General features: G+C 51.7%; 1 protein-coding gene across 6 annotated transcripts in view; it reads right to left on the reverse strand.

The window, feature by feature from the left end:
• The window catches only part of MYT1 (myelin transcription factor 1), a 69,808-nt gene that overhangs the window by 35,461 nt on the left and 21,366 nt on the right, over positions 1 to 12,981 (reverse strand). For all 6 annotated transcript variants that reach the window (XM_074605033.1, XM_074605031.1, XM_074605035.1 and 3 more), the window contains exons 2-3: positions 8,584 to 8,684; positions 241 to 295 (exon numbers count right to left, since the gene is read on the reverse strand). In XM_074605033.1, the coding sequence (XP_074461134.1) occupies positions 241 to 295; positions 8,584 to 8,684 (156 nt within the window). The remainder of the gene's footprint in view (positions 1 to 240; positions 296 to 8,583; positions 8,685 to 12,981) is intronic.

Genomic DNA, 12,981 nt, shown 5'->3' on the forward strand with positions numbered 1-12,981 from the left:
TTTTTTTCCTTCCCCTGAGTGTAGAGGATGAGGGTTAAATATTACGAGAACCTGTAAAGGTTTGTCCTTTGGAGTTTTCCAGGTTCATGGACGGATTTTAGTGGGGCTGGAGGTGGGGGCAGTGAGCATAATTTAAAGAGTTAAGCCTGGACCTGAAAAAATCAAAGCCCCATTGGAAGAAGCAAAGTGCAGGAGCTCAGGTCTGTACGTCCTCACGCTGGGGGACAACCAGCTGCTCACCTCTGATAGACTTCGACCGTGTGCGTGCTCTCTTATCGTCATTTTCTAAACTCATCTGGAATGGAAAGAAAAAATAATTGTTGAAAGATAACAAGAAAATTATCGTTGAAGGACCATCTCACGTGTGGCCGTTGCTCTGTGTAAATACCTGGGCGGTCAGGGAAAGCTTTCCCGCGTTTTGGAGACAGAGCTTTCGTGCGCTGATTTTGTCGCTCAACCCATAGTGCTCAAATTTAGCAACCTTAAATTAATTTCCGCGTCCTGGGACGCAACGAGGACTCTCTGCTGGTCGGGTACCGCGGAGGGACAAACACCCAGATGTGATGGCCTGTGATGGAAAACGGCTGCGTCTGAGATATCACTTGTCACAGCCAGAACTGATTTCTCCAGACTTAATGCCACAGAAGTGCTGTGAGCGAGTAGCTGGCGCACGTAATTGTTCAGAAATCTCTGAATATGCAGCCGAGTTGATCTCGTTCCCCGAGAAGGGCAACTTTTCGTGTAGTGCCCTAAAGAGCAACCTCTCCTCTCAAATTTGACACAAAAAGGGTTGCATCTAAATAACCCCTGCAACGTGGACATCAAACGGGAGGGTCTGTGGGGAATACGGGCATGAATAAGTAACATCGGGGACTTCAAAGTGCTTGATATTAATTAAACATCACAACGTGCCACACGGTAGCGGGAGGCTGAAGTGCAGCCACCTCTGGGGTGCAGCGCGGGGTCTTCACCCACGTCCCAGCGTCCGGGGGGAGCTTTGAAATCAGGCTGCGCCTGGAGGTGGGGGGCAGCGAAAGCAGGGGACCTCCACGGCGGGGCAAAAAGATATGGCCGGAGTAATAGAAATGGTGTTTTTCCTGAAACTCGTCAATGAAGTTGCTGACGTGGTCAAAGAGCTGGTTTTACGTCTCTTTACATCTCGCCCTCAACACAGACGCTCTCTCTGCGGGCAGGTGCATTTGGCAGCAAATGCCAAGGGGTGCTGCAGGATCAGGGTGAGAGCAGGGAGGTGGATCGTAGCCTGGTAGGTTGGGGACAGGAAAATTTGGGGTTTATAGTAGTATTACAGTCTGAGACATTTCCTCCTGGAATAACAGGAAGGAGAGAGGATGGAGGGGGATCAGGGGGAAAGGACCATTTCCAAGAGGGATTTGACATACTAAACTCAAATTCTATCGGGCACACACTCTTTGGAGCATCCCCAGCTGGAGGGGGATCCAGCCAGCTCCTGCGCCATCCCTAAATGAGGAGGTTCCACAGCTAACCCCTCCCGCACCCCCAGCGGAGGGGGACACAAGCGGCTGCTCCCCCTGGTCGAGGAGCAGGAAGGAGGACACGCGCGGAGCACATGCGGGGACAACGCACGCGTGATGTGTGCCACCGCATCCCCACGTGCACCTTGAAACTCTTTCTTGGTGGACACTGCTCACAGCCCCCAGCAGAAGGGGTCGGGGGTCCTCACCCATCACCCTTGAAGGATGCACCCGCTTGGTTGAGCCTCTCCCAAAGTTTGGGGGTGGCAAGAAGGGAGGGAGGGAGAGGGGACGGAGTTCCCCAACCGATGGGGCACCACAGCTGAAAACACCTCAAAGGGGAGGGACAAGATCTCCCCCAGTGCCCCTCTCTCTCCCACTGCCGCCCTCCAGAAACAGAGCCTTAACACGCCATGATTTATGTGAGTTGGTAGACAGAGAGGTTGGAGGGGGGGGGGGAAGAAAAAGAAGGAAAAAAAAAAAAAAAAAGGGAAAAAAAAAATCAAAACCTGGAGCAATTTATGCGTCCTGTCAGCATTCAGCTCGTGGCACCGCGGTGTTGTGCTTCACGTTTATTACAATCTTCCCAATAACACAGCAGACAATTACTATAATTTCTATTTTTAAAGCCCCGGTTCCCTGCGGACCAATGGCTCACGTTTAAAGTGTGGAGAGGAGCAGGTGTCAAAGGGACTTCATTACATTTATGAGCCTTTCAACGTCGGCGTGCGCTGAGCGAGCTAGCTAATGCCGCTGCCGCACGCCAACAATACGACTAATACGTTTGATTGCTGGGAGCCTGCCTCCAACCAAAATGAATTTCAGAGAGGGCTTTTTTTTTTTTTTTTTTTTCCTTCCCCCTTTTTTTTTTTTTTGACAGTTTTCCTAGGGAACTGGCACGCGTTGGGCTGCTGCCTTGGCAATATGGGTTTCCTGCAGCTAAATTATTCAAAGCGGCAGAGGAGGGCAGGCTGCGGGGAAGCGTAATGGGCATCGCCCGCACCGTGCCAGCCAAAAAAGAGGAAGGGCTGGGACCCCGCAGGGACAGCAGGGAAAAAGCAGAACAAAACCTCCATCTCCTTAAACCCGCCCTTCGAGGACAAGGGTGAGATCCAATTTCACGTCAGGTTTGTCTTCAAAATTTAGGCATCGTGTCGGAGCTAACATCCAGGCGCCTCACTACGCCACAGCACCTCGCAACGCAATTCCTCCCATTGCCTTTGACACCTCTTTCAAGCCGGGATCAAACGCCCTGGGAACACAGGACCACACTCCGTCACCGCACGGGCAAAGGGGACAGGAGCCACCTAAGACAAGGACAGACCCAACCTTGCCAAGGACCGAAGGGCGGAAAAGCCAAAGAAGCTGCTTTGCCTGGCTTACCGTACAAAGCAGCCTTTTTCTTTCTTCTTTAATAAAATGAAACCTAAATTATTGTGGGTTTTCCCCCTAAAGAAGACCCCTTTACTGGGTTAGAGAACTTGACACAGCCCCACCACTCTCTATTTAAAATATTTCGCTGGCAGGATGGGCTGGGCTCTGCACACCCAGCCTCTGTTTTCTACCACCAGGCTCCTTTTCCCAGCTTAAATCACCAGCAGCATCGTCCTCAAAAATCTTCATTTCCCACCAAAGTGCAGAAACAGCAGGAAAAAAAAGATCCATTTCCGCGCTGAGCCCCTGCTCCTCCCCGGCAACTTAAATTAACTGACGTGGCCATTCCTGCGCTCCTGGAGCCCCCGTGGTTACGGGGCTTGGATGCCCGAAGGTTACGTGAAACCACTGGCCTTTATCGTTCGCCTCCTCAGCGAGAAGCCCTCTAGACAGATCGTCCTATCGCGAAATTTCGGGTCACATAGTGCATGTTTGCAGTCTTGGAGACGGACGGGGTATTTTCATTTGTTCTCCCTCTCGCTCACATAATAGCCAGGCCGAGAAGCAATCCGGGTTTCACTCATTATTTTAAGTCTGAATGGAAAACAAATCAATCTGAAAGGAAACCTGCAAATAAATTATTGCTACCGGATGCCAGTCCCAGAGCACGTTAGTCCGGCTACAACACGACAGAAGTTCATGCTGCTTCTCCTCACCTTATCACTGGATTATCTCTCATTTTACACCCAAATAAGCGTTTAGCAGGTTTCCCAACCCAATGCCACGGGACAATGCAGTGGCAAGGACCCCGCGCTGGGTCTCAGGGTACTTGCTGCAGGATTCATCGCCATCCTCTGCCACCGGCAGTCGGGGCAAGGTAACCTTGGGAACATCACTTCATCGGTATTTAGCGATAGGACAAGGGGCAATGGTTCTAAACTAGAGCAGGGCAGGTTTAGATTAGACATTAGGAAGAAGTTCTTTACAATGAGGGTGGTGAGACACTGGAACAGGCTGCCCAGAGAGGTGGGGGAGGCCCCATCCCTGGAGACATTCAAGGCCAGGCTTGATGAGGCTCTGAGCAACCTGATCTAGTGAAAGATGTCCCTGCTCACTGCAGGGGGGGTGGACTAGATGGCCTTTAGAGGTCCCTTCCAACCCAACACATTCTATGATTCTGTGATCTCTGGGGGCCCCTTTTTCACACCTTCTCTCTAAAGGTGCCGTGGGGCAGGGGCTATTTCTTACCAAGCACTCGTCCCGCGCTAAGGAGCTTCCTGACATGACCATAATGCAAGCTGTACTGACGATGTCCTGATGCTGCAAGTCTAAATCAATGAGGTTCAGACAGATAAACTTGAAAGACAGTTTAACCTGAGTCCAATGTGAATTTTAACAGCCTACTTACCTCCACGGTGACGGTCTGGCTCTGCGGCCAAGACTACAGCGATACAGCGCGGGAACAGCCACACTGATATGAAGTTTAATTTTATAGAGTACCTACAGGGTTGATATTTTCTTCTTCTTTCTTATCTTAATACACATTTCTTCTCCAACGGAAGACCGAGGCGCGAGCATAAAACCACTGGAGCCTCCCATGCACCGATGCCCAGGTGTGCCGGGGCTTTGACAGCTCTATGCAAATATGCCATTAAGGGCCATGCTGAAATTCCCCGTGGTCAGCGGTAATACTTTATATGTATTCAAGAGCACCACGGAGCTCAGAGAAAATAAACACGCTGAAAAAGCCTTCAGCTGGACAAAGGGAGGTGAGGATTCAGCAGGAATACTTATTTTACTCTGAAAGCAGCAGAGCTTCCGTCAGTGCTTATTTGCAGATATCGCAAAATGCCATTTGCAAGAAGCTGTGTCTGGGATTTAGAGGGACAAACGGACAGACAGAGCCTCTATTTTCAGTTAAAAACCTCCAAAATCTAAAATTTGCCTAGCAGCAGGTAAAGCAGGAGGAGGAAAATGGCAGAAGAAATTACATTTTTCCTACAGAAGTGTTGAAAAGCAGTTTTATACTTGGTCCTCCCCCTCTTCCAGCTCCAAAGAGCCCCTTCGTTAGCTCCTCATGGGAAAGCACAGGACCAAGTGCCCTAACAAGGTAGGACTCCACAACACCTCACTCTACCCTGGCCACCCGCGGTCAGAGGATGGTCCAGCTCCCACAACCCCCTTTCAGGGCTGGGTTCAAAGCCGGGATGAGGACAGGGAAGGGAGAAGGATGCTGTGTGGGAACCTCCACCGTCACCAGCCTTGTCCCAGCAAGCTCCTTCCAGCTCTCCCCAGGGAAGATTAATTTGCTGGCTAATTTGCACTGTTGCTTGCTGCTTCTTTCCTACACAAGGATCTCCTTAGCAGCCAACGAAGGGAGCACACCCCAAGGTCCAGCTGGACGCAGAGTGTGGGGTGCATCACAGCCAGGGAGCAAAACAAGCAGCAAGGATGGGTTTGAGCGGCCATCCTGATTTCTCGTGGAGGGTTTTTATTTCCCACCCCATGAGGAATGCCCCCCTCTTGGCTACTGCAAGCTGAACACGGGTGGAGAGACCCAGATGCGGGTCTCCAGATCTCTCCCCCTGCTCTCTGCAAAGTGCCGCGGCACCATCAGCCGCTGCAGGAAACGAAGAGGGCCTCGTCCCGCTGGGCCTTCTCTAGCTGTTAGTTTTTAAGACAATTAATAAGGGGTGATGGAGGAAGAAACACCCCTTGATCAAGAGTCTCCCTCTACTTTTAAAAAAGGCTCAATAGTAGCTCCCAGCTGCTATTTTATAACCACACTCTGAGGTTAGAGGGTTGGTTTGTTTTTTTTCCCCAGCTTCTTCCTTTAGGGTCTTCCCTGCTGCTTGATTTAAATCCTCCTGACGTTCCACCTATTGCGAGTCCCGTCCTCGGCTGAATAAACTACCGTCTGCCTTTTGCTCTCTCACTGCTTCCAGGAAAGGACACCCTGTGCCGTGTTCTCGGGCTTGGAGTTGGCAGGGGGCGGGAGGGGGAGGATTTTGCTTTGACATCTTTAGATGCGAAAGCGCAGCTTGTACCCACCTCAAATTAAAAATTACAGCTGTGTCACAACCATCCTCCTGAAGCCACACTGCGGGTTTTCATTTGCAGAAAGGGTCCAACCCCCACCCAAAAAAAAAAAAAAAAAACACCACCCAAAAAAAAAAAACCCCAAACCCCAACGCTGCGAATGAAACGCTTCCCCAGCGCTAACGCTCCGTAGCGATGGCAGAGGCATCCTCCGCACAAGTGAAGCGGACCAGAAAAGATGCTCCCGAGCATCACGTTTGACACAGCCGCGGCTGTACCCTGTGCTGCCGCAGCGCTGGCATTGGAGCATTAGGCTGGGGTGATTTCATACGCGGTAGTTTAAGTTGACACGTACTTTCCTCCTGACTGTTTGAAAGTGCTGCCACACGCCATCCAAACGCCGTTTGACGCGCAGAGAGACCTAAGCGGCTCCGTACGTGCCAACGGCTCTTACACCAGAAGAGGAGGGGGAGGAGAGGGGAAAAAAATACCGCAGTTCTTCAACCCTATTGTTTTCAAGCTCTGTAATAAGCTCTCCTTTTTCATAAGAATATCCTCGAGTGGCACAACGCATGACAATCGCTGAAGTGAGCTGTGTGTACAGCTCCAAAGAGGACTCGCTGGTGGCAGGGGATGGGCTCTGGTGGCCCCATCAATGTCAGCCCTACCTGTCCTGCCCTTCAGCGGTACCGTCAGCTAGCTCACCACGGCACAGGAGAAATAGAGGAGATTTGGGAGAGAAAGACTCATTTCTCCATCAGCCGCCGTGGCCCTGGACGAGCGCGAGGAGGAGGGTCCGTGCGGCCAGTCCCAGCTGGCTCCGCGCCTCTCCCCCGCGCTCCCCACGGATCTCGTTTCAGACCTGCCATGGGAAACTTTATCCCGCGCCTGGGCTTCTTTTACAGGCAAAAAATAAATAAGTAAACGTGCCCCACAACCCATTGTCCTTCACCGCTGCGCAGCCTGTGGATTACAAGCCGTAACTGGCGTGAAAAAACTGCATTTAAATACAATATGTATTTACGAGCGCACACGCAAGTGCAAGCGTGGGCACACGGCGCAGATCTGACGGTTGGAGAGGGACTGAGACCTCTCTCCCCCTTGAGAGGTAAGAGGGCTGCATATACACAATATCCAAGCCTAAACTATCCTAAGTTCTACCTGGATTTTAGGAAAACATAGCAGAAAATAAACATGCTGCTCCACTGATACGCAAAGAAATACTTTTTTTTTTTTTTAATTTGCCTAAATGGATTTAAAGTAATGCATGGGGAAAGCTGCTCATAGAAAGTCGGCGACAGCCTTATCAAAGCCAGCCTCATCCGCCCTCTTCCTATTGAAGTTTTTATAACAAAGGACCAGAATTCATCTCGCTCTCACTCAGGCACCCCAGGCAGGAAGAGATCAGGCCCTCGCCTACCCTCGACATCCCTCGGTGGCACTCCTCCTGGACCCGGCTTTGCAGGAGCAGCACTACCACCTCCAAAGGCTGCAGGTCCCCAAATCCCGCTCCCACTTCAGACGCCGCCCCCCACACCTCCTCCACTCCCCCCAGCCCAGTCACTCCATTAAAAACACAGATAAGCAGAGCTGGGGGTTGCAAGAAACAGTTAATACCAGCAACGTGCTTGGCAGAGGCAGAGCGCTAGATGAGCACCAGGTAGTAGGAATATTACCTTTTGTAATCATTGCTTTATTAACATACAACAATCTTATTAAATCTAATCTAAGTGCTTATTTGGCAGGTTCAATAGAAAAGCCTTAATTGAGCTCGTTTTAAATATAGCAACAACTGCTTACTCTGCTTTCTAAGAAGGTGTGAGCTTTCCTGGCGACACCTGCTTGCAGCTGACAGCTCGTTAGTGAAGAAGGATGATTTTTAAGGGTGGATTTTTGCTGGTTTGGGGTTTTCCCAGGGCTCGGTTTATTTGGGGATACAGGAAGAGTCGGTAACATCAGTCACCCAAGAAAGGCTTCCTCCGCCGCCCAGGTGGGTCCATCCACCCGTCTGAGATGGTGCCTCGCTACCGAGGGGCCAAAATGGGACAGGAAGTGCCATTTGCGTAATGAGCAGCCCAGTTCTATGCTTAATTAAAGCTTCCTAATCTGCTGGCAGTGAATCTGCCAGGAGGTTTGACAGCCCTGGCTGGACCTCTTTCATCAGCCACAGCTGCAGCAGTAAATGAGTGGCTCTGTTGAGCCCCCAGGAGCCGCCCGGGGTCCCGGTGGGGATGAATGCCCCGCTTGTCTCCTCCAAAGACACCATGGCTTCACCTGGCGTACGAGGGGCTTCTTCCGACCAGCCGGCGCCTTGGAGAAAGGGCCTATTTTAACAGGCCTGGGACTGACCTAAATATCCAGCTCTGAGCCATCCTTGAAGGATGGGACCGGGGAGGAAGGGAAGGATTTAAATATCTGGACCCAAAGCCAAATCTTGACAGCTGGAAGCCCTCTTTGCCCGGATTCACCATGTTCAGCTGTAACAAGGAGACAGAGACTCCCAAGTCCTGCCCGTTGATTTGGGGACAGAAAAGGCTCCATTCCCCCAGGACCACCTGGTCCATAAGGGTCGGAGCAGCACACGGCCCTTATCCTGTGGCCAACACGTGGGGCAGGGCATCACCGTACCAAAAAAAAAAGTGCATGCTTGTGGAGGATGAAGGGCTTTCTTGCTCACCTTGATGCGTGTGCCGTGCAGGCTGGCGGCTCCCTCGCAGCTGCTGATCTTCTCTCCACAGGTCCACCTCTGATTCAGCAGCTCGCCCCGAAACTCATTTTCTGAGGAGGGGAAGAGGAACACGAGGTCAGGACACAGAGTTAGCCCGACACCCCATCAGCAGCATCAACCAGAGGCAAAAATGCAACATATATTTGCTGCCTGCTTTCTCTAATGGCCATACAAATCCTGCCTGAGGGTCTCCAAGCCCCGAGCAGGACACCACGGTGCCCACACCAAGGCCAAGAGCCCCAGCTATGAAGAATTTGTGTGTGCAGCCTCAGCTTACCCCAACCAAGTGCTGCTCAGCTTGGTCCTCAGTTGGAAGACGCAGCATTAACAGCGAGTGTCACTGGTGGGCTGGGCAAGGCAGCTGCCAGCACCGGCCCAGGGACCCCACGGTGCCCACGGCAGCCAGCAAAGGGCTTCTCCCTTACACCCTCTTCTCTTCTCTTCCCAGAGAGGAAGTTAATTTTTAATCTTTCACAAAAATTCACACATCTAAAGCAGTGGAGGGGACCCATTAGCAGGACATCACTGAGAGCCGAGTGGCATCCCCACGCAGGTTTCCATGACAACTCTCGGTGACACCAGCGTTTTGGGAGTGGGTCATTACAGCGACACGCAGTGAAGGTGCAAAACACAGATCTCGAAGTTAAAGCTCTCGGACACAGAGCTGCTTTGGGAGCAAGGGAGGGCAGGCAGCGAGGAGCTTCCATCCGAAGAGAAAGTTTATGGGAAATACATACTTTACAAGCAGATTCTTGGCACTTTCCCTGTCATCTAGTACAACCTCAAACATCTCCAAGGGGCCAGGCACCGGCTCTGCCGCACAGGGATGGACCCACAGCGGCTGGGCCAGCGTGGAGGAGCTGCCGTGGCGCGGGAGCTGCGTGGCGCAGTTATTATATATTATGATAACTTCCCCTCCCGCGCAGTTATTGCTCACGGCCATGAGATCAAGAGCGTTTGCCCCCCGGACTCTCGCCTGCGGGCCCTCAGCGTCACAGCTCACCTTGGCAAACCACTGTCGCTTTGGGCGCCGCCGCCACGAGCCTTCCCCTCGCATCTCTAATTGCGGCTCCCTCTGGCATCGAGCACTGAATAATTTACCGCCTGTCCTCCAAGTCTTGCTCCATTCATCTTCTACCACTGATGCAAAGGAAAAAGGAGAGCATCCCCCAGGAAGGAGGCACGTGAGGAGCTACACACATGCCTGTAGATTCATTCATCTCAGGCTGCTAATTGCCTGGGGAAGAGCTCAGGGCGGAGGCTCCGCTTCCTCTGCCAAACAGGCTCCCGTGCCTCCTTGACTTGATGCTTCTGTTATCGGGGTGATCTCAGAGACAGGGGAAGCAGGGAGAAGGCTCGCACGTGCCAAAGGAAACCTGTGGAAGGTGGGTGTTTCCAGCGACGGATAACTTGCTGGCTGCGTAGGACACCAGCCGAGCAACTTTGGATCTACTCTGCCACAAAGCAGCTTTTAGGAGAAAGCACAGCAAATAGCTAGGGCATTTATTTCTCCCCTGCCTGTGTCTGTTCTCTATCTACAAGACATTAAGAAACAACCAGTATAACCCACAGTGCTCTTGCAAGAATGAGTACATTGAAACACTGGGATAATTCGATCCTGTGGTGACGTACAATCCAAGTGAGTGCCTAAGACAGATGACCGTGAAAGTCACCTTTGTGCGTTTGTCCAAAACCAGAGCTGTTCTGAAGCCAGGAAGGCAGCTGGGGGGACCTTTCTAGCTTTCATCTGTGTTGGAGACTCTACTCCAAACCCTGTCTGAAGCACTGTGTTCCAGCCTGGACCCACAGGAAAGGCACAGGCCTTGGAAACAAAATCCAAGAGCTGCTGAAACGTTATTCTGCTTTGGAGAAGCTCCGAGGAAAGGGGAGCGGGGAGGCACAGATGGCCAGGCAGATGATGAAAACCAAGCAAAATGTGGGAAAGAAGCTAGAAAGGGACAGAAGAAAGGAGAACAGAGGGGAAAAACCATCAAATACGAAGAAATAAGGGTGTTTCTATGCCACATTCATAGGACAGTACAGCCTGCCTGCTTATCTGAAGCATTTCCCTGAGCATCCTTCTCCCAGGCAGTGTGTTTTAAAGCAGGAGCATCCTCTCTGGGATGCAGTGGGGACAGGAGCAGAGAGGGGGTTAAACTGTAGAACCAATGGATCCTGCATGCAAGATAACCCTAAAGAGAGCTTTAGAAGATTTCTGAAAGGTTAAGGCCGTGAGATTCAATCCCGAGGAGGAAAAAATAGCAAAACACACAGACACACACTTATCCTCTTTGGGCCTGTTTTGCTCACGTGTGCCTAAGTCGTAGGCTAAGGGTGAGCTCCGGAAGCTGCTGCGATAAATCTGGCCCAAGATGCCAACTTGTCCTTGTCGCAGGCCCCGTCCCAACCTCCCCGTGCTGTCATCCCTGCGAGCAAGAGGACGGGAAGGGGCGGCATGTTGGGACGAAGAGCCCTGACCAGGCTGAAGGTGCGTTGGCCGCACCAGCTCATCATCCTCCTGCCCACTCCCGTCCCTCTGCCCAGCCCGGTTCAGATGGCCGAGGCATCTCCGTCAACACACGAATCAGATTTCCTCTACTCTGTGCTGCTTAAATGCATCTGGTCTCTGGAGAGGATCAGCTTGCACTGATGGCTGTGCCCTTTCCACCTCGCCTCTGGACCCTGGGTTCAGCAGAAACACAGCTCACTGGCTGTGTGAAGGACACTTCTTTTAACCCCTACTTGGGCCACCCAAGAGGAGATGCAAGATATTGCCTCACATGCAAGTTTTTGCCCACAGGAAGCATAGAATCATAGAATTGCTGAGGTTGGAAGGGACCTTTAAGATCATCAAGTCCAACCTTTAACCTACCCTGACAAAAGCCACTTCTAAACCATGTCCCTAAGTGCCCCATCTACCCTTTTTTTAAACACCTCCAGGGATGGTGAATCCACCACCTCCCTGGGCAGCCTATTCCAATGTTTAATAACCCTTTCAGTGAAAAAATGTTTCCTAATATCCAATCTAAACCTCCACTGACGTAACTTGAACCCGTTTCCTCTCGTCCTATCACTTGTCACCAGGGAGAAGAGGTCAGCCCCCATCTCTCTACAACCTCCTTTCAGGTAGTTGTAGAGGGTGATAAGGTCTCCCCTCAGCCTCCTCTTCTCCAGGCTAAACAACCCCAGCTCCCTCAGTCGTTCTTCATAAGGTTTGTCCTCCAGACCCCTCACCAGCTTTGTAGCCCTTCTCTGGACATGCTCCAACACCTCAGTGTCCTTGTAGCGAGGGGCCCAAAACTGAACGCAGTACTCGAGGTGGGGCCTCACCAGTGCCGAGTACAGGGGGATGATCACTTCCCTAGTCCGGCTCACCACGCTGTTCCTGATACTTGCCAGGATGCTGTTGGCCTTCTTGGCCACCTGGGCACACTGCTGGCTCGTATTCAGCCGGCTGTCAACCAACACCCCCAGGTCCTTTGCTGCCGGGCAGCTTTTGAGCCACTCTGCCCCAATCCTGTAGCGCTGCATGGGGTTGTTGTGACCCAAGTGCAGGACCCAGCACTTGGCCTTGTTGAACCTCATACCATTGGTCTCAGCCCATCGGTCCAGCCTGTCCAGATCCCTCTGCAGAGCCAAGCAGATCCTGGAGGGAACAACACATTCTGGCGTCCCTTCCTGGCACCGAGCTGGGACAGCCAAAGCTCACAGCCAGGAGCACCTGCATCCGTTCCCCCTTGAAATAGGGGGAACCTGATGCTCAGCTGGTCTGGTAGGTCGCTGCCTGACCTTCACATCCCAAAGGAAATTACCAGCTCTCCCCCACCGCCTCCATCCTCAGTAGCCACCACTCAGTCAGGACTGGATCGCGCACTGGGGTCCCTCAGTAGACGGGCTGTTTTTCCCCATCAACATTTATGACAGTCCACCACCAAAACATCAGGGTGTCCTCTTCTGAATTAGGTTCTTTCCCGAACCTTGAAACTAACTGTCCCCTCCTGTCCTTCAGAAATAACAGCTGAGCAAAGTCAGCTCTGAACCAAAGTGTTGCAAGTTGTGCAAAACCCTGGCACGAAGGAGCAAGTTCCATGAAACCTTTGGGTCACCCTCATCAACTCCAGACAAAAAGATCGGGAAACTTGGGAGGAAACACATGCAATTCAGAGTGTTAATCAGACTTGGATGTGTTTTATTTTCTATTACCAAAGAAAGAAGAAAGCATTCATTTGCCAGAAAAAAATAATAACAATTAAACGTCCTAAAGAACGGCAGAAAGTTCCCCCAAAAATAAACCCAAAAAGCCTCACAGGAAGCTTTGGGGTACAGAAGGCGAATAGAAATAGAAGC

The sequence above is a fragment of the Larus michahellis genome, chromosome 12, assembly GCF_964199755.1.
Source record: "Larus michahellis chromosome 12, bLarMic1.1, whole genome shotgun sequence".
Classification (NCBI taxonomy): domain Eukaryota; kingdom Metazoa; phylum Chordata; class Aves; order Charadriiformes; family Laridae; genus Larus; species Larus michahellis.